The sequence below is a fragment of the Erpetoichthys calabaricus genome, chromosome 6, assembly GCF_900747795.2.
Source record: "Erpetoichthys calabaricus chromosome 6, fErpCal1.3, whole genome shotgun sequence".
Classification (NCBI taxonomy): domain Eukaryota; kingdom Metazoa; phylum Chordata; class Cladistia; order Polypteriformes; family Polypteridae; genus Erpetoichthys; species Erpetoichthys calabaricus.
In genome coordinates this window covers 141,277,025-141,298,920 of record NC_041399.2, presented here as the reverse complement: position 1 = coordinate 141,298,920, position 21,896 = coordinate 141,277,025, and the positions used below count along the sequence as shown (strand labels likewise).

General features: G+C 37.1%; 1 protein-coding gene across 4 annotated transcripts in view; it reads right to left on the bottom strand.

The window, feature by feature from the left end:
- dspa (desmoplakin a) overlaps positions 1 to 21,896 on the bottom strand; it is a 128,802-nt gene that overhangs the window by 14,163 nt on the left and 92,743 nt on the right. For all 4 annotated transcript variants that reach the window (XM_051929074.1, XM_028803961.2, XM_028803962.2 and 1 more), the window contains exons 15-19: positions 20,034 to 20,425; positions 18,753 to 18,931; positions 12,106 to 12,244; positions 8,359 to 8,552; positions 6,964 to 7,126 (exon numbers count right to left, since the gene is read on the bottom strand). In XM_051929074.1, coding sequence (XP_051785034.1) covers positions 6,964 to 7,126; positions 8,359 to 8,552; positions 12,106 to 12,244; positions 18,753 to 18,931; positions 20,034 to 20,425 — 1,067 coding nt within the window. The remainder of the gene's footprint in view (positions 1 to 6,963; positions 7,127 to 8,358; positions 8,553 to 12,105; positions 12,245 to 18,752; positions 18,932 to 20,033; positions 20,426 to 21,896) is intronic.

Genomic DNA, 21,896 nt, shown 5'->3' with positions numbered 1-21,896 from the left:
TACTCTTTCATTCTCTCTGTAGACACTAAAGTTTCTCTTTTCATTCCATAAGATGAGTGTTTATCTACTGACTATGTACTTCATATATCTCTGGTAAATTGCAGTTTTAAACTCCATCTCAGGGTGACGTCATGCCAAGAAGCTCCTGGTGTTTTTGCTCCTCTAGCATTCCACTATCCCTAAAGGACCAAGGGCCTCATGTATAAACGGTGCGTATGCACAAAAATGTTGTGTACTCCCGTTTCCAAGCTCAAATCGCGATGTATAAAACCTAAACTTGGCGTAAAGCCACGCACATTTTCACGCTAGCTCAAACCCTGGTGTACGCAAGTTCTTAGCTCGGTTTTACAGACTGGCGGCACCCATTATCAAAGCAGTGCTTTTGTTCCAGTGTGGTTTCCCTTTCTTTTTCAGATCCACATCCCTGACGCGGCTTTATCATATACACTGAAATTAACCGCTTATTGTTTATTAGTTTAAGGCATCTGAATGTATTTAACCTGTAACAATATAATGGTCCACGGAATAGCCAAACTATTCCAAATACCATAGCTGCTTTAGCGTTGTTACTCTCACTGCACCTTCTTCTTCTTCTTTCAGCTGCTCCCATCAGGATAATCTTTTTCCATATTACTCTCACTGCACCACTCAGAGTATTTATATCACTGTATCTGAGTGTGGAATCACAGCTCTACAGCAGCTGATTGGAAAGAGAATTATCGGTATACAGCATCAAGCACATGCTGCCTCAGCCATGCTGCCTATTTGAACTGCTGTCATACTGCAAATGCTTCAGAGCCTTTCCTGTACTGACCATGCGGTTCAGAAACGGTTTCATCCCAAGAACTATAAACGCAATCAATCAGTCCATCAAGTGCTCCTTGTAGAACTGTTTGTACTTATAAGTACAATTATCTCACTGTAAACTTGCGATACAGTTATAATATTGCACAACCTGCGCCACTTTATAAAGCGCATATTTACATATGATGACGATATCATTTTTAAGATGAAATGCTGCAAAATATGTTTATTACATTATACAGATAAAATGTTAACATCATTTAAATAATCTATATTTTTAATAATTAAACATGTGAAGACAAGGTGTCGTAGCGCTAGCAAGGAGCTAGTGCTCCATTCAGGGATTGTTCACGCCTCACGCTGTATTCTTGCTGGGGCTGCTGCAACACTGGAAGGATAGATGGATAGAATAATTAAACATGTACTATGAATATATTTCAATGTTCCTTAAAAGTTTTGAAGAATCGGAGTTCTAAGCTTACAGATGGCTTAACGTCTATTACTGAGCTGATTGTGTGGCGATTATGTACTTGGAGAAAGAAAAGGAAGGACAGGAATTGGGGGTTAGTACGTTTGAACGAGACAATACTGCTGCAATAAATTATTTAATTGAAGGTCGCGCACAGAAAGCATCTTGTGTGAGGCAGAAACAATCTCTGGATGGGACGTCAGTTCGTCACTATCACTGCACCACCGTGTTCCCATGTTTAATACATGCTTTAATTGATATGATATGAATACTGAAATGATATCAAGTATACATCTTAATATTTGAATAATTTAGAGAACTGTAACATCACGAATGTAATGGATTTTGTGTCCTGTCGGAGGAAGAGAAAGACGGTTTAAGAAGCACGTAGTGATTCACATACATAGAGCACACAGAAGAACACAAACAAAACAAAGCATTTAATGTGCTACTTTAAGTAACGATGGGTTTTGAGAAACTAGTAAATTAAACGATTTTAGGATAAAGTTTATGATGTTCTACTTTAATGACAAAATAAACTAAGTGATTAAAGTGGAAATTTCGAGATTAGAGTTGACATCTTCAGCTTTTTTCCCCACTGTGTCCCTATTTTTTTTTCTTTTCTCTGTACCCTAATAAGCTTTCATATGACACTCAAGACGGTGGGTTACGACTGGCCTTTCACGGCGACTTTGATATCTGACAACTTTTTTTCTATTTCGGACACTGTGTGACTTTGTGAACTTAAGCTTTTGAGTTTCTCCAATACTCTATGTCACTCGATCAACTTCCTTTTGTTGTTTATACTACTGTTTAAACCAACAAATACTGTAGTACGTTTTTCCTTGCCTCTACTTGGTATTCGCTGAAATTCTTCTATTTTCCACCCTGCTTTTGTCAATGCCTTTTTACAGAACGCTGAGCTTAAGGGCTATTTATATTGATTTGCATATTCAAAGAGGCGTAATTCTGGGAGGAGTTGGGGAGTGACAGCAGGCACGTGCACGTGCGTGCATTCACGCTGACCAGGCTTTTTGTAGCGGAAGAATGTGGAAGTTGGCGTAACTCACAGATTTATGCATCTGGATTTTTTTGTGTGTACGAACATTTCCGCTTTTGTCCATACGCCATGTTTTAGTGTGAATTCTATGCACGATGTTATGCATGAGGCCCCAGGTCTCTCAAGACAGTGACTCATCTGCCTGTTTAATTACTCTGTTTCTAAAATAAAAACATTGCTGATGCAAAACATTTCTGCAAAGAACAAATTAATTACAAAAACAAAAGGCAACACGCGCAAGTAAACAAGCTATAAAGAGCGATGCAAAAGAATGACAAAATAATGCAGTCTGGTAATTAAAAAAAAAGAGTTTTCAGTCTGACTTTCGATATCTACATAAAATACTAAAGTCTGTCTGTCATGTGATTACTCTCAGACTGTTGGGATCTTTATCAAAAGCTTCTGATTTAATATTTTCTGGAAATTCTAAAACATTTAGGCAGAAGCTTTGGCAAAGTAACCAGTTATTCATATATAAAATGCTAAAGTCTTTCTGTCTGTCTCTCATGTGATTACTTGCAAGCTACTAGGACTTGAATCCTGATCTTAGTCTTAATCAAAAGATTATGATCTGATCTGTTCTAGAAATCCAAAAAATGTCTGGTAGCAGCAACAATCTGTGTTTATTACAGTATAGTGATCGAAATAGCAAGTGACAAGGAAGAAAGAAAAAGAACAGCAGTGACAATAAAGTGGTGAATATCACTGTAATCGGAAGAAACACAAATAAAAGCAGCAACATCTGCTGAGCATCAAGCACATTACATAAGTGATGAAGAACAAGAAAGAATAAGCAGATGAAACACTGATGTTCTTGAAATTCAAAAAATATTACATTGTGTCAATCTGGCAGAAAAGTGAACTGTAATAAAAACATGGCTCCCTCATGCCCATTTACTGATAAACATGGTACATATGTTTTCAGAATTTATAATCACATTTAGGTATTGTGCTTATTGATCATCAAATATCAAACTTTATAAAATGTCAATAAAGGACGCAAAAGTGACTTATGGTTCTGTTTATGACAAGATGCATGTGTTCATGTGTTCCTTAGAGCAAAGTGATCGACTGACCAAATAACATGCAGAAAGTAAAAGAGAAGTAGTGACATCAAAAGTAGTACATAAGAAGTAAGGCATTTTATTTTATGGGGTGTACCTAGTGAATGATTAAAAATGATGTACACTGGTTGACATAACCAGTAAAAATCACTTCACTGAATGTAACATCCTTGTTGTACTACACTATATCATACTTACATCAGTAGGTACGTAGCTCTGACCTGTTCATCTGTTGCAACAGATGCATCAGAATATTCTGGACAACATCATGATGGATCCCTGCTCTGGACTGCCCAGATCATAGAGAAGGCAGTTTATATCAGAATCAGGGCCAAAATAAAACATTTCCATAATAACAGGCCACGACCAGAAAGCAAAAACAAATGTACCAACACTGGACAATTTTTTTTTTTAAACGTTTTCCCAACTGAATAATGTTTGGTGATTATGATAGACAGCTTCAAGCATAATATAATTTCAGGTTGAATGTATAACATAGGAATTTTGAGAAATAAAATGAACTTTTATTAAATTTAGTGTATTAGTGTATTAAATTGCTTAACAATACTGGCACACTGCATTAGTTCAACTAAGCAAAAAATGTTTTGCTGATTTTTTGTGTGTGCTCAGCATCTGATGCTTCTTGTTTCAGTGCACATCAATAGTTGACCAGCATTGAAGGATTCTACTTAAAACCATTTTTTCATCATTGCAATGTACTGAAGCATTTCACCATGTTTGTCACTGACTGCACCAAGATAGCAGGGAAGACGGCCATGTGTAAATGCAGAAAATGAATCTTTAGCAACAGCTTGCACTTCATGATTTTGTATACTTGGTGCAAGTTTTCAACCAGCAGTCTGACGCTCTGTAGTTGCCAAGAAAATTCTTAACAACATCCTTGAATGCCTTCCTTGCAATTTCTTTTGGTGTCATTAGAACATATTTGATCAATTTGTCACTGATGAAATGTCTGATTTGTGGACCAACAAAAATGTCTTCCTTGGCCTCAGTTATTGATAGAAACATCTGTCTCAAATATCAAAATTCTTCACCTTCCTTATTCATTGCTTTTGTTGAATTTTTCATCAGTCTTATATGAAGAGAATGCACAAACATCTTTGTTGGGTTAAAAGTGGTTCATGTATCACATGTTTCTGGTCTGGAACCAAACACTTATGGAGTGGCCATCTCTTGTTACTGTAATGAGACTGTTTAGCATGGCTGTCCTATTTGCAAATGAAACAACAGTGCTTGGTATATTCAAGATGCATTACTAGTAGGATTGTCAGTAAATGTACAGTGCATCCGGAAAGTATTCACAGCGCATCACTTTTTCCACATTTTGTTATGTTACAGCCTTATTCCAAAATGGATTAAATTCATTTTTTTCCTCAAAATTCTACACACAACACTCCATAATGACAATGTGAAAAAAGTTTACTCGAGGTTTTTGCAAATTTATTAAAAATAAAAAAACTGAGAAATCACATGTATATAACTATTCACAGCCTTTGCTCAATACTTTGTCAATACACCTTTGGAAGCAATTACAGCCTCAAGACTTTTTGAAAATGATGCCACAAGCTTGGCACACCTATCCTTGGCCAGTTTCGTCCATTCCTCTTTGCTGCACCTCTCAAGCTCCATCAGATTTTAAGATCTCTCCAGAGATGTTCAATTGGATTCAAGTCTGGGCTCTGGCTGGGCCACTCAGGGACATTCACAGAGTTGTCCTGAAGCCACTCCTTTGATATCTTGGCTGTGTGCTTAGGGTTGTTGTCCTGCTGAAAGATGAACCGTCACCCCAGTCTGAGGTCAAGAGTGCTCTGGAGCAAGTTTTCATCCAGGATGTCTCTGTACATTGCTGCAGTCATCTTTCCCTTTATCCTGACTAGTCTCCCAGTCACCTGCCGCTGAAAAACATCCCCACAGCATGATGCTGCCACCACCATGCTTCACTATAGGAATGGTATTGGCCTGGTGATGAGCGGTGCCTGGTTTCCTCTAAACGTGACGCCTGGCATTCACACCAAAGTGTTCAATCTTTGTCTCATCAGACCAGAGAATTTTCTTTCTCATGGTCTGAGAGACCTTCAGGTGCCTTTTGGCAAATTCCAGGTGGGCCTTTAATAAGGAGTGGCTTCTGTCTGGCCACTCTACCATACAGGCCTGATTGGGGGATTGCTGCAGAGATGGTTGTCCTTCTGGAAGGTTCTCCTCTCTCCACAGAGGACCTCTGGAGCTCTGACAGAGTGACCATCGGTTCTTGATCACCTCCCTGACTATGGCCCTTCTCCCCCGATCGCTCAGTTTAGATGGCCGGCCAGCTCTAGGAAGAGTCCTGGTGGTTTTGAACTTCTTCCACTTATGGATGATGGAGGCCACTGTGCTCATTGGGACCTTCAAAGCAGCAGATATTTTTCTGTAACCTTCCCCAAATTTGTGCCTCGAGACAATCCTGTCTCGGAGGTCTACAGACAATACCTTTGACTTCATGCTTGGTTTGTGCTCTGACATGAACTGTCAACTATAGGACCTTATATAGACAGGTGTGTGCCTTTCCAAATCATGTCCAATCAACTGAATTTACCACAGGTGGACTCCAATTAAGCTGCAGAAACATCTCAAGGATGATCAGGGGAAACAGGATGCACCTGAACTCAATTTTGAGCTTCATGGCAAAGGCTGTGAATACTTATATACATGTGCTTTCTCAATTTTTTTATTTTTAATAAATTTGCAAAAACCTCAAGTAAACTTTTTTCACGTTGTCATTATGGGGTGTTGTGTGTAGAATTCTGAGGAAATAAATGAATTTAATCCATTTTGGAATAAGGCTGTAACATAACATGTGGAGAAAGTGATGTGCTGGGAATACTTTCCAGATGCACTGTATGTCACCACAGATGTTCCAGTAATATTTGTTGTACTGTGTAAGAATATGTAGGAGAGGAAATCACAAACGCTAGTTATTGCAATAAAACAGTATGTTAAAATTTTAAGGTGATTTTTGTTTTCAGCTGGCTAAAATCCATATGAAACACCCAGAAGTGTTCAAAAAACAAAATGTTTGTTGTCCAGTGTAATTAGGCCAAAACACTGAACTAAAAATCATAGTCAAAAGGAGAAATTACAATAATCTTTTACTGGGAAGCTAACAAACAGAAACATACAAAGTTTGTAAAGGAATCCATAAGTTAGATAACCATAAAGTCCACACCTCAGAAACTGTTATGCCACTGACACTACAGAAAACTCCCAATACTCCCTACATAGCAACACCTTGACAACAGTAACCAAAATCACCAAACAATGGCAGTACTTAAAGAAAAACAATCATTGGTGTCACGGTAAAATTAGATTTATTTTTAACTGATTTAAAATTGGTTAAATCCAGAAAAATTACAGGAAAGATTCAACAACCCAAAAAATTTATAAAAGGAAATTAAGTGTCTAAAAGATTTAAGAATTAAAAAAATAAATAAATACAATTAAAATATAGTGAAAGCATGTTGGTTTGAATAGTAACACCTTAATGAAAAAATCTACAAGTATTACAGTACCTTCTGATCGTTGAGATTTTCAATAAGAGCTTTTGAGTCGCCAAATGAAGCTGACATTAGGGAATCTTGACGCTGCTTTGTAACATTTATCCAATTGTTAACCGTATCTTTGTTGTCACGGTAGTATTTCAGCTGCTTCAACTGCTTCTCTAAGTCCCAAAGCCTTTAAAAATAAATATATGTATTATTTTATTTTTCAACATAGTCAAAAATGATAATTTAACAGAAATTCACACCCTTAGTGTGTCAACGTTTCAACTTCAATTTTATCTTTGTCTACATTTATCCTCAAAGATTCAATGACAGGTTTTCAATTCCAAGCCATGTTATTGTCTGCGTTTAACTTTCACATATTTCCACTGTCCACAACAGTATTGCATATTCTGGATTTTTCGTATATAGCAAAGGGATAAGTCTTTGGTTTATTGGTAAATTGTCCCAATAAGAGTGGGCATCTAATGGACTTGTTTTCCCATCCAGACTAGATACCCAATCCTGACAAAGTATAAAAATGTTTGCAGTGGTTTACCGAATATTGCATTAACTATTGCCCCATACTTTTTTAAATTACCTTTTTAAATGTGCTCAGATGTTATTTTACTTTCATATTTGTCATGAGTCAGGTAACAGAGTGGACAAATGCTGAAGTGGTGCAGATGGGACATGACTAAAGGAGTGGTTTGGTTTTGTACTCTGTTGAGCAAATGGTAAGCCCAACCTACCAGACAGACAGGGTTTTTCAAGATCTATTTAAGGCAAACCAAGGCAGAGTGTATTTCTACATTTCACCCAGTGCTGCTAATGAAGGTTTCACATAATTGCAACAAAGAAAAATCTGTAGAGAAGGTTTATATAAAGTTAGAACTTAGTGAGGACTAAGTGACTGCTAGTTACATCCTAATATATAAAACAACACACAGTCATGTAAAAAAGATCAATCTTTCATTTCTAACTTTCTTCACGTCTTCAATCTTTCACTTCTTATATATCAGAACATCATAAAAAATCATCTGGTCCTTAGCAGGCCCTAAAATTAGGTAAAAAAAATCTCAGATGAACATAAAACACATGACATGTTGCACCATGTCAATATTTACTTAACAAAAATTAAGTGAAAATGCAGAAGCAGAAGACTGCTTGACTATTAGGACTTATGAATAGGTTTGGTATACCTACTGCATATGAAATCTAAAAAATTCATTCATTTTCCACCATTTATCTGAAGCTGGGTCATGGGGGCAATAGTCTTAGCAGTGAGACCCAAGGATACCACACTTACCAACTCATATTGTGAGACCCCAGGCCATCTGGGAGATATAATCCTCCTAGCCAACCCTAGAAGATCACAGCACATTTTTTCAAAACAAAACAAAATGAAAGGGATTTAAAACTTGCCTGCTGTCAATCTGGGTTTGAATTCTTTGCCAGCGGTCAGACATTTGGCCCACCTTCTCAGTGTAATTAGAAATGTCCACATCACACTTATGAAGAGACTGATCAATCTGGTTATTGTAGAAGGTAGCCTTCTGGAGATCATCATATAATGATGCAAAAATGTTTTTATTTTGATCTACTTCTGCTTTCATTTGCTGAGGAGAAAAAAGATAATACAGTGGAACCTCTAGATACGAGTTTAATTCGTTCCAGCACTGAGCTTGTATAGCGAATTTCTCGTATCTAGAACAAACTTCCCCATTGAAAATAATGGAAATCTAGTTAATCCGTTCCGCACCCCAAAAATATTAACATAAAAATCAATTTTCCTAACAAATAACACTGATAAATAATATATACTGTAGTCTACCTTTAATAAATAACACTGGTAAATAATATAACTGATTATTAAAAGAATCAAAACAGGTGTCCAAAGTGCAATACAGCATTCAGTAAATCTTTAAATAAATAATCCTTAAAACAGTTGTGAAGTGGAGGTTTAAAATACACAAGAGTAACAATCCTTTAACACGACGTTAAAACGTCAACAGGAAGCAGTCTTTAAAAACAGATGACAATCCCCGGTGCTTATTCTCTGTTAGCCTCAGCGTCTCATCCGCTTCTCCCATGCGAGCTCTGCAACAGGCGAGACACTCTTAATGCAGCTGACCTTCACTACACCATCCTGCTTCAGCTGTTTGGCTCGCCTGTTCAGCTCACTGTTCAGCTACACGCGAGCCTGCACTCGCTCGCTCTCCCGCACCGACTTCCTACTGCTGCCGCTTCCTGCCTCCTCCTGCAACCTCCGTTCTCTCTTCTCTTCTCTTCTCTTCTCTTCTCTTCTCTTCTCTTCTCTCCTCTCCTCTCCTCTCCTCTCCTCTCCTCTCCTCTCTTTTACTTCTTCTCCCACTTAACCGGCTCACGCTTCTCTATATATGCGGGGAGGACATGGCAGCTGCAGCCCATCAGCCACAGGAACAATCATGGATGTGGGCAGTTTCCCACCTGTACACTTAGGTGAGAAACGCAGACACCGCAGATCGCCCTGCGGCTCGCTACTGCTACCACGCCCCCTCGCTAAGCCGCGAGCTATACCCACAGCCTGGCTCGTGGCTCGTTACGCGAGCCAATGCTCGTATTTAGATCTGAATTTTTCGCTCATACTTTCCTCTTATCTTGAATTTCTCGTATACAGAGGTGATCGTATCTCGAGGTTCCACTGTACTTGAATAACTAGCACGTGAATTTATACATGCTATTATATTTTATTTATATGCATATGAAAATCATGCATTCATTTAATTATCTGTCTTACAAACACATTTCATGTTGATAGATTACAGATGACCACTAATTTTTCAACACATTTACTTTGCATTATTGTACAAGTATATAATGATATATTCTTTTTTCCTAATAAGATTGTAATCTTTTAAAATAAAAACGGTGCATGCTAGCAACTGCTTTATGCAGAAAATTGAAAGATTTTTAATATCTACGGTGCATGTCTAGAACAGCCCAACTTTGAAAACAGTCTATACAAATATTTGTGGTCTGCTATCATATAATAAAGTGGTTACCATAAATACGTAAGAATGAACAAAGCAAAAACAAACTGGTGACAATCAGAAACAACTAAAAGGTTCATTCTGAAATCTGGGGTTACTTGTGGAATAGCCTGATGTGGTACACAAGGTACTGAAATTGCTTGTCCTCTGTCTTGATATATCTTTTGACCATATAGTTATAACAATGAAGAATGAACAAACTACCAAGCACATGAAATGTTAAATAGATTTCTACTAATTTTGGGGATTATACTTCTCTGAGGTTTCTGAACTCTTTTGGGACCCCTCCCCCCCAACAGGACAACACACTGAAATGTGTCCCGAAGTGTGATTGCTTGTCCATTGTCGGGTCAGCCATGGGCTCACAGTGTTGCAGCGGCGCGCCCAGGATGCAAATCCAAGCCAATCGCGGTCGCGATATAAGTGCCTGTTGTCGATGGAGGTTGCAAGGAACATTATAAATGCAGAGAACAGTATTACTTGGCCACTAACCTGGTCGCAACCATGCCTGGCTGCTGTGTCTGTGTATAGGAGAATGGTAGATCCCGCTACAATAAATATCTGTGCTGTTCCTGTTTCAAGCTGAATAAAGCTGGTTTTGCTACAGTACTGAGACTCAGCCTCATGTTTTGGGGTGCAAGACAGTGACTCACACGACACACTTGTTAATTGGCAGTCATCCCTCAGATTCTCATTCTGGTGTCCAATTACAGCTCAAACTTCACTAGTACCCATGACTGTTAATACGAAGCATGGGCGTATGTAGATATTGATATATGTCCTTGCAGGTTCTCCCACTCTCAGTTTTATGTGGAATGCTCATGGGTGAACAACTGTAAAGAACAATTTATTCCCCATCTTTAACATAACTAAAATATAGTAAACCAGAAGTGGATGTGGTAACCTGCATTACTTGGTACACTACAATCTTCCACAATTTATGTATGTTTCCATGAATATTTTAAAGAATACCATATGAAATATTTTTATTCTGTATTTCTTCAAGAATTACTTCTGATTCAGTTTTTAAATAGTAAAATAATACATACTTACAAAGCTTGTGACCCGTGTAAACAGTGGGTACTCTAGGTATTTAGAATGTAAAAGTAGTTAAGGTCTTTTATGAAGTTTATATCCCTAAATAAATAATACATGTATATGCGGTAGTTGGCTACAATTTAGTGTATGTTTTGAATATTAACTGTCTCTTATCTGCCTGGAAAAAAATATTTAGAATCAGTAGTGTAACTAGAATTTGATGGGTCCGAATGCAAAAAAAATGTGAAATTAATTTCCCTACCATGAATAAGATAAGTCAGGCATACAGTATAAGCTACATAAAAGTTCAATAGTCATAATTAAACTTAATGGAGTTGTTGGAATGATAACACCATTAAGATTTTCTTCCTGATATTAAGCTGTCACACATTAATAAAAAAAATCCTTGGAAAACAATAGCCATGCAGCACTTCCATGTGCCCCCCTAGTCACATGGACCCCAGTATAAATGCACCACCCACACTGCCTGTAGTTACACCGCTGTGTAAAACCTTGAAACAGTCTGTTCTTCTTCTACAAAAGTAACAAAATCCAGTAAATTCAGTAAATGATTGCAGAATTTATGAGAGTCTGTATATTTAGCTAACAACTTTAACCAAGGCAAACTTAAAAGTTAGTATTTTTTACATTACAAACGCAGGATAGTTTGGTGACTTGCTTAAGATTACAAGGCGAGATAGAGGTGGGAACTGAATCAGCAGCCTTGTGGTTTTAAGATTAACTGCCTTAGCTGACACTGCACATTAAATACTGTATAAGGAGAAGAAATGCCTACAGTAGATGTGCTTGCTGTTACTATAATGACTTACCAAGTACACATGTGTTGCCTTTTTAATTTGCACATATAAATGATTAGTCATGTTGCAACCCTGCAAGAAACTAACAGAGCCTAACATAATTCTAACATATGTACTAATCACCATGTTGTTTATTCTTCTCTAAGAGCAAAAAGTTTTACCAGGCTTCATTCACTGCCTTTCCTTTTCAAACTATTTTATATGAAGCACAGATAAAAGGAGCACATGTCACTATTAGTTAGTCTTTAACCCAAATAGATTTTCACCAACATAGCTTCATTTACCTTTAATGCACTCCTGTAGACTTCTACTTTCTCAGGATCAAGTGAAATGGTCTCCTCTTCAGTAAGCCTGGCTTCATATAATTTGATTGTATCTTCTGCCATAGCAATGTGCTGAAGCAAACTTCTAAGGGCCTTCAGCCTGAAAAAAGTTAAGAGTTAAAGGGCAGCACATGCTGCAGTGCTATACCTTAATACAATCATTTGTCTAGATAGTGTAAAATGACTGACTTATTATCCAAAATGCGTAATCTTGGTAGAATGTACTGTATCACTTCTATGTAGCTGTATGTCCATACACTTTATGTCAGTGCCAGAAGATTGTAAAAGAAACTTTAACATCAGCAGTCTGATTATAGATCCCACATGTTTGTAAATAACAATATAAATTACTCATTTTATTTAATACAGTTCTTATTGTTTTGCTACATCATCATGCAATTACAACATGAAAATTTATAAACACAGCATTTTGATTATTAGATGTCATCAGATTCTTAATGCATTAGTTCTAAATTTCGCATTATTTCAGTTTGGAATTACCTTTTGACTATGTGCATTTGTTAATTTCATATATTTTGTGAATCGCTACAAATATCAGTTTGAGGATTTTATTAAATTACTAGCTGATTACCCAGTGGCTTCGCTCACTGAGTGCAAGGGAAAAAAATAAAATGCAGTCTATAAGTTATTAAACAGTAACACATTAACATTTTAAGAAGTAAAGATACATTGAGCACTACTGGAGTGGTTTTGGGTAAACTACATTTTAAAGGCGGTATAACACAACAGGTAAGTAGTACTAACAGCAGCTAAAATGTATTTGGATCATCTCTCGGTAGTAGATCCCTTTTGAAAGGCGCTACACGACAGCTGTGGTATAGAAATTACATTTTTTATGTGAACGTCCAAATTTCTGCATGTGGTAATGTGCCTTACTGGCATTACCAGCAATTAAAGAAAATTGGTTTTGTGTCCTCTGCAGTGTTAAGAGAGAAAGGCTTTGGTTTGGGATAAAAGGAAAAAAGGTATAAAGAAAGGAAATTTGCCTTTTTCTTTTACATAGTGTAGAGAGACGTCTTCGCTGACGATATGAGCGCCTTTTGGGGAGCGTCGCGGCGGGTCTCGTGTAGACTGGAGAGATGGCCCTGCCATTAACCGGCCAGGATGGCACTGTCAGTCCTCCACTCCTGTGCGTGCCTCCCGCGACCTCATAACCTTATACGTGCAAAAGAAAGTGCGAAACGCCTTAATATTAGTTTGCCGCAGTCTAGAAAAGGGATCCCGTGTTTGCAGTTGTCTGGGCTATAGCTCAGGTGAAGGAGGAAAAAATTAAAAGTGCTTACTTTCACTTAAGGCAGAAGCGCAGTCACCGTCTCAAAGGCCGGCACAGCTACACGCGTGAGCCGGCTGATTGACTTTTATAGTATTTTTGCAGGGCAGGAGACGCCACTATTTGCAGACACGTTCACGTCATCGCGTGCCTATGGAGGGATGACGTGGAACAGGTTAATTGTCGGTGCAAGGGCGCCGAACACACAAAGGAATTACAGCGCCTGACAACCTTGCACTATGTGCCTGTGATTCAAGAGAAAAAATTCTGATAAATGCTTAACGGACAGAAGGTCCAAACAATTCCCAAATCCAACACTTTACATGAAGAAGTCTGTACATCTTCTTAGATGCAAACTCTCCATCTTCTTAAAATAATTGATTACAAAAGCAACCTTGAATGTTGCGGGGTTTTAGTGACCCGAACTCACCTTTAGGGACAGTATGTAGTCGTGCAGGGCAATTTACAAACAGAGTCCTGCTTCGATGGTACCAATTACACTCATTCGCAAAGATTTCCACTCTCCCAGGAGCCAACAGGGCACTTGAAGTGTCATAAACAGTGCGAGAAGAGAGGACGCTGCCTGAAGCTGTGAAGCTCTCGACCCGGCAGAGCAGCCCGACATTCCGTGCCTCCCAGCGTCCACTTTGTTCTCAACGTAATTTCCATATCGCATGGTCATACCTAATTTCCGTTTCATACATAATTTCCATATCGCGTGGTCAAACGTCATTTCAGTTTCAAACGTGAAAAGAATTTTATATATATAGATAAATGGGAATGAATAGCTCATTTAATATGAAAAACCATTGCATGTGCCTTTTTTTTCCATCAGATTGAATTTTTACAATGTTTATGTAATGTGTTTGCTGTCCATTGATATTTTCATAACAGATCACACACTTTAGAAATCCTCATTTTAAAATGACAAAAAATGTATGCATGGCATAATATTCAGTTGTGTTCATAGACTTGGTTATCTGATTTGAAAGTTGCAGAATTTTTAAACTTTCTAATCACTTTATCAAAGAGTTCACCACGATTTTATTTCACATTTTTTAGCAGTGAGCCATATTAAAAACACCAATAACAGAATGTAATTACATGTACTAAAGGTATACATAAATCATGTTTTTCAAATACATTTTACATTATCATGAGTTTGAAGTTGCTTTTATAGTGAGCAGACCACAGCTAAACTGATGAAAAGATTCCTGTGTTGCTGTTAGTTATTGTTGGATATGGAGGGCCTGTGGTTAATTGTGGTTCAAATTTCTTAACACTAGAATTACCAGAGCCTACGAAAAAACTCATAGATCCGTCCCACCTTAAATCGCTTCTTAAATCCGTTCGCACCTCTCCACCATCGTCTTTTGTCTTCTAAATGTGCAGATAAAGACAAGCTGCAAACAGCCGACTATTCCATCCCCCCACCGACTTAGAACGTGGACGAACTTCTCCCAGCTCATGCCTTGATTGATTATCTGGGAGTGAAGTGGAGTTTTAGAGTGGAAATAACAGATCATTATTTGGAACACACACATTTCATGTGTGTTCCGTTTCTACAGTAATCTGTGTAAACATATTTTTAAAACAGAAACATTTTTCATATTCTAGTAGTAAATGACAAAATGTAGGCATAAACTATATAATGTATGAAGCCTGAAGTCCAAATATTAAAGAAACACTTTCACGAAAGGTACAAATATAACAGAACAAGTGCGCTTTTATTCAAAAATATAACTGCAGAAAAAAAAAAAACGCCTTAGTGTGCAACATTGACACTCATTTACTACGACGGCCCTGTGGCACAACAGTATCAGTTGCTGACTGGGAATCAAAAGATCACGAATTCAATCCTGCATGACTCCCTTTTGAGAAGTGAACTGTTCTTATTTTTACTATTTTAGAATAAAAAGATACATTTGATTTCAGTCTGTAACAGCCGGTGTAATTTATGATATTTGTAAAGGTTAGCTTTGTTTTTGTTTTTTTTTATTCACTTTTCATTCTCTCAGTCGTGTTCAGGATCCTTCCCTACCCCATCTGACTGCTGTTTTCACATAAAGACGTGCTATAGCTCTGCAGTGTATCATGATACATACGACTGTGTGTTTTTTTCCCCCAATCTTGCCAGCCCCCACATGTTGCTGTATGCTGTTTATTTTGTACTCCAGGACATGCAGAGGAAAGCATAGTAAAGAGCAGTAACTTCAGCGCTATATGCAATCATCAGACACCCCCATTTAACACTGCTGTGTTCACATAAAGACACGCTATAGCTCACCCAAGGAGCGTCCTTCCTACGTTTACAACATGTGTACTTGTTGCAGTGTACACACCTCTCTGTACTATGGTTCCTATTACACTGAACAAGCACCTGTAATTTGCAGCTCTATTCATTATCTCAAAACAAATATATGTGATGTTTTGAAGAAATCATTTTATGACGTGAATAGTACCAATCAGAAAACATCGTCGAAGTAATGCAATATTATTTGAAAACGAACAGTGTCAGATTGGGTGTGATTTATACTGCCGCTGTTACTTAGAGTCAGATCAGAAGCTGAATAAGCTGAATAAGCTCCTGTTCTGACTCTAAGTAAAAAAGCATGATTTAATCAACAGAAATAACTGCGATCAACATTTTAAACTTAACGATTTACAGTGCATACCAATTTACAAATTTTATGTCCGTTTGAGGCTACAAAGAAAAAAAAAAAAACACTTCCTCCCCAGCGGGGAATCAAACTCGGGTCTCTACAGTGCAGCAGGCGTGCCGTGCTCTGAGTCAGCAAATCTCAGCGTTACGCCACGGAAGGTGTTATATCCTGGAACCTTTTGTTAAAGTGTTTATTTGATGTTTGGCCATCAGGCTTCACACTTTCTATAGTTTATGCCTACATTTTGTAACATTTATTACTAAAATATGAAAAAGTTTCTGTTTTAACAATGTGTTTACACAGATTACTGCAGAAACGGAACACACATGAAATGCGTGTGTTCCAAATAACGATCTATTATTTCCACTCTAAAACTCCAGTTCAGTCACTCCCAGATAATCAAACAAGGCATGAGCTGGGAAAACTTAGTGAACGTTTTGCAATGGTGGGGGATGGAATAGCCGGCTTTTTTCTGCTCGTCTTAATCGGCACATTTAGAAGACAAAAGAGAGGTGAGAATGGTTTTAAGGTGGGCCGGATCTACAAGTTTTTTTGTAGACTCTGGTAATTCTAGTGTTAAGCACAATAAGTACCCAATGGAGATTTAATATCTCTGCTGAGTCTAAGGCTAAAATAGTTGGCTGCATCAGAACGTGATAAACTGAAGTGTATTTGCTGCGTTTTGCCAATAAATTAAAAGTGTCAGAGAAATATTGCATCATTTTAATCTTTAGACAATACAGCTATGAAGATGAGAAAAACTTGAGTACACATTTATTCACTATAGAATAAAAGTGTCACTGAACCATTATTGCCGCCAAACACATATTCATTTCTCACTGTGTTTTTTGATTATTCTCTGTGTACAGCAAGTTTTTAATCAAAACACAGGTGGGTGACTGATAATTACTTTCTAAAAATTAAGAATTGGGCAGCACGGTTGCGCAGTGGTATCACTGCTGCCTTACAGTTAGGAGACCTGGGTTCGCTTCCCGGGTCCTCCCTGTGTGGAGTTTGCATGTTCTCCCTGTGTCTGCGTGGGTTTCCTCCCACAGTCCAAAGACATGCAGGTTAGGTGCATTGGCGATTCTAAATTGTCCCTAGTGTGTGTGTGCACCCTGCAGTGGTCTGGTGCCCTGCCCAGGGTTTGTTTCCTGCCTTCCACCCTGGGATTGACTCCCGTGACCCTGTAGTTAGGATATAGCAGGTTGGATAATGGATGGAACTTAAGAATCATTATTGCTAAACCTGAAATTCAACAGTTAGATTATATCTACATTAATAAAAAGCAACAAATATTTAATCCTTGGAAGTTATGAACAATTAAATATTTAATTATTTTAATTTTAATTTTAAATACTAGGGCACTCCGCCAATCCCCGTGCCTGGGCACTGGGTGTCTGCTATCTTGTGGCTGCGCCTCTCAAAGGGTGTTGGGGCGCTCCTCTGTTAGAGAAAACAATTGTATTTAAAGAGATAGTATATAGAAGAGTATGCGGGGCGCGGGGGGAAGACAGTTGGTGCTTAGTTATTATAGATAGAAAATCAGTTACTTGGGTATTTCACTACAACTGTCTATTTTAAATACCAATGAATAATAAAACGTAGTAAAAAGTAAAAAAGTAAAATGTAATAAACAATAGTAAACAATAAATGAAATTATATTAACGCCTCCTCAAAAACAATATTATAAATTACTTTATCCTCTAACTTACATTCTGTAAACACTACTTTTTTTGCATTCCTGTTCTCATATTATTCAGGATATTTTTCTCTTTTTCGTTTACTGGATGGTTCTCTTTTTTATTGATTTTTATTATATACAGCTTTTTGTCAACTCCCCATAAAATATTCCCAGGAAATAATCATTAAATCACAATGCAAGAAATAAATAACATGCCCACTTGAAGTTTATTGTTACACTCTGGTTTGCTTTAAAGTTTGCTGTGTAAAATGCAACTGATCCAATTTGAGATTGAAACAAAGTAAGTTATCATCTGTTGATTCAGCACCAAGTAAACGGACTATGAATGTAAAAATTCCTGCGCCTAATATCTAATTTCTAATGACAACTGTGAATTCAATGATTTGAGGAAAAACAGTTAATATTTCCTTTGCCTTTGATGTTCTAAAACAGACCAAAATTATCATGTTTATAATATAAATTCATCCATCCATTTTCCAACCTGCTGAATCCGAACACAGGGTCACGGGGGTCTGCTGGAGCCAATCCCAGCCAACACAGGGCACAAGGCAGGGAACCAATCCTGGGCAGGGTGCCAACCCACCACAGGACACACACAAACACACCCACACACCAAGCACACACTAGGGCCAATTTAGAATCACCAATCCACCTAACCTGCATGTCTTTGGACTGTGGGAGGAAACCGGAGCGGGTTGGAAAATGGATGGATGGATGGATAATATAAATTTGTGAAATGAAGCAGAACATTTCCAAAATAAAATTTGTGAATGATGTGTTTTAAAAATGTTCATTTTCTGAGATTTTTATATTATGGTCAGGCATTATGAATTTTTATGGTACTTATTTCTTAAAATAAAATACCTTAAACATTTGTAGGTCTTCATAGACTTTAAATGACAGTAGCTTTTTTTAACCATTTATCTCCTTTGTCTCTTGACAAACATACCTTTCTACATATAAATTTGTAAAGCCGTTCAGGCAATCCAGTCTTTTAGATATGATTTTCAGCTCTGATTCCAGAAAACTTCTTTGATCTTGATCTTTAATTTCAGAAAGCTGTCTTGAAATCTGCTCCTTTAGTTTTGAAAAGTCATCTTGCATAGCTCTTAAATCACCATAGATACCCTGAAAAAAGGCACAGTAACACATTGGTATTTGACAACAAATTGCAGAAGTAAGCATTTTATCCATTGCCACTTAAAAGAGTAACTTTTTCTGAAATACAATATATACAGTATATGCTTTATATCTCAGAGAAACTGCATTGCTCATACTGTTTACGTGCACTCATTTCCCTATATAAAAGAGGAAATATTTTTTACTCAGTTTAAAGCTATATTCAAATGATATGGAATGTTATTGTAAAAGAACAGGTATAGGAAGGTATATAGAGAGCTTGAGAAAGTTCTTCCAGTACTACAAATTTGGGGAGATACCCAGACAGAAAATTTCCAAGGTGATCAAAACTATATAGGCAATTGTCACAAATGAACAGCTGTGTGCAGGGTGCAAAAGAAAGTAGACAATTTTCCTGAAATAATGCTACAAGTTCAGTATATGTACAGTTATGAAAACAGTTATTCTCTGTTATGTAACTCTCAAGGTCATGGTTGCCTTTTTGGTTAAGCACTACTAAATGTACAAACAGACCGACAAACAGAGTTAATTATTTGCTTAATAATCATACTGCAAAACATGAAGATACTAAGCAGGTGAAAGGGAAAATAAAAATAAATTTGAGTAAAACAAGCCATCCCACGATTTGAGAAGAATCCAATTTGTATTAAAGTTGATTGGTACTGGTTGTGTTCTGTCCTAATTCCACAACTTATATAGCAAGTGGTCTGACCTCAGTTTACAACAAGTACAATTTTTAAGGATTAAAGTATTAATTACCAATGGCTCTTAGAAATGTGATCCCAAGTTCATTTAATCCACAGAAATGTTCAGGGTCTACAGATGTACATTATGAGTAAAGCAAGAAAATGAACACACTAAATACACAAAATGCCACAAATGTCAAATATGAATGAACCAGTCAAAAGAGACCGTCAATGTCACTAAATGTTTCTGACTACCTTGATTGAATCACATACGTTTGTGTTATTTGAAAAGCGCCTGGAAATTAGATTGATCCTGAGTCTCATTTTACTGCTTTAGTGTTTAAAAGCTTTGCTGTATAAAAATAATCCTAACCAAATAGCATTGTTGAAAAGGTATACTGTACCTCCATCATCGTTATTCTCTGATTGCACTCTTTCACCATATCACCACCTATTGGAATGTGGATATGCCTGGTCATATCAAGCTCATACACTTCCAGTCGCTGTCGATACTGCTGCAAATCCAGCAAGCGCTGGCTAGAGATGCTGGATCGGCCACTTGAGGAATCAGTTACATCAGTACTGTACCTCACATCTACTGAGCCTACTGCACCAATATAATCAGATTTTCTTGTTATTGATGCTGATTTTCCCCGTGACCCTGTGTTCAGATTCAGCGGGTTGGAAAATGAAGGGATGGATGATGCTGATCCTGGTGTTGATCCTAATGATGGTACAGAAGTAAAAACTGGTACTTTTGCTTGTGGTTGAGCTGTTGTTGATGAGATCAGAATTCCTATTAAAAAAATGATTACATGTGATTTTTTGGACAATTTCTTTTTACGTGATAATAAAACAAGTTTAAAAGATGTACAGTATATTTTGCAACAAATTTATAAAATTTTAAATGTATTCTTGAAAAAAAACCAAACCATATATAAATAAATATCTTAGTTTACTATTATAATTTACCATCAAAATTTTAATCACTACTGTTTTAACTGAGTTCTCAAATAAATTATTAAAGGAATTGTGGTGCATGTGCTTAGTAGCTGGTTAGAGTATTATTTTTTTGGACAAGTTAGAGAGGGGCTGTATCTAATCTTGTATGGTGTTTGCATAGATAGTGCATATCTTAAATGCTTGTTTTAATGGTACACATGCCAGTGCAGGTTTATCTATCTACTGTACCAATTAACGTGACCAAACTTTGGTTTTCAAAGATGAGGATGGTTTTGGCGTGGTTAAGACTTGATGCATACCTTTATATAAAATTAACTTTATTAATTTTATAGTCATAAAATATAATAAATTTAAACACTTTATATCAAACTTCTAAGTACACGTTTTAATAATAAATAATAATAATAACTTTTATTTATATAGCACCTTTTTAAACAATTTCAGGGTTGTCATTTTTCTTCCAAAAACACACAAATATAAAGGTGCTTTCATTCACAAAATTCTGTACTGCCGCAGACCCTATTACACCCTATTACACATCCAGACCTGTCTCAAAAATACACCATCTCCAAGAGAAAGAGGATGTCTGGTCACACTCTATCTATCGGTCTGTTGTTTGGAAATGATTGGAACAGGTCTATTCTGACCGTATTGTGTAAACGAATAAGCAGTTAAACAGATTTATTCACAGCTGTGTGTTGTTCTGCTTGTAGAACCTGCCATTTTTTGGGAATTCACTTAGGCTATGTGATCAATTCAAATGACTTTTAGAGAAGAAAACAGGAATGCAGTTGGAAGTGGGATAGAACTTTTTTGCAGAAGCAACAGAGAGCCGACAGAACCTGGATGGAATTTTGATCGGAATGGAGTGAGACTTTGCCAGAAGTGTTATCAAACAAATCTGTACTGCACAGATGTCTAAACAGTATCACCATGCACACTTGAAACATTCATTAACAATCACTGCAACGGTAGCATTTACTGTAGAAACATGATATTTACACATTTAAATATAAAAAGCAGTGTTGTGTGTCTTATGTTATTACTGATTCTTATTAAACACTATATTCTAAAATTGTACTTCATACAAGAAAAGAAACATTTATAAATTCATTTGTTTTTCAAAAGCTACTTATGCTAATAAAGGGCCATGGTTTGTCAGAGCCATACTGGCAATACTGGGTGCAGTTGGCCAACTTTATTTTAAACAGCCTTCCACCACTAAACCTGCGTTTAATTGTTAACAGTTTAAACTATTACCTTTATTTAAAACTTATCTATAAAATATAATCTTACAAATGCAT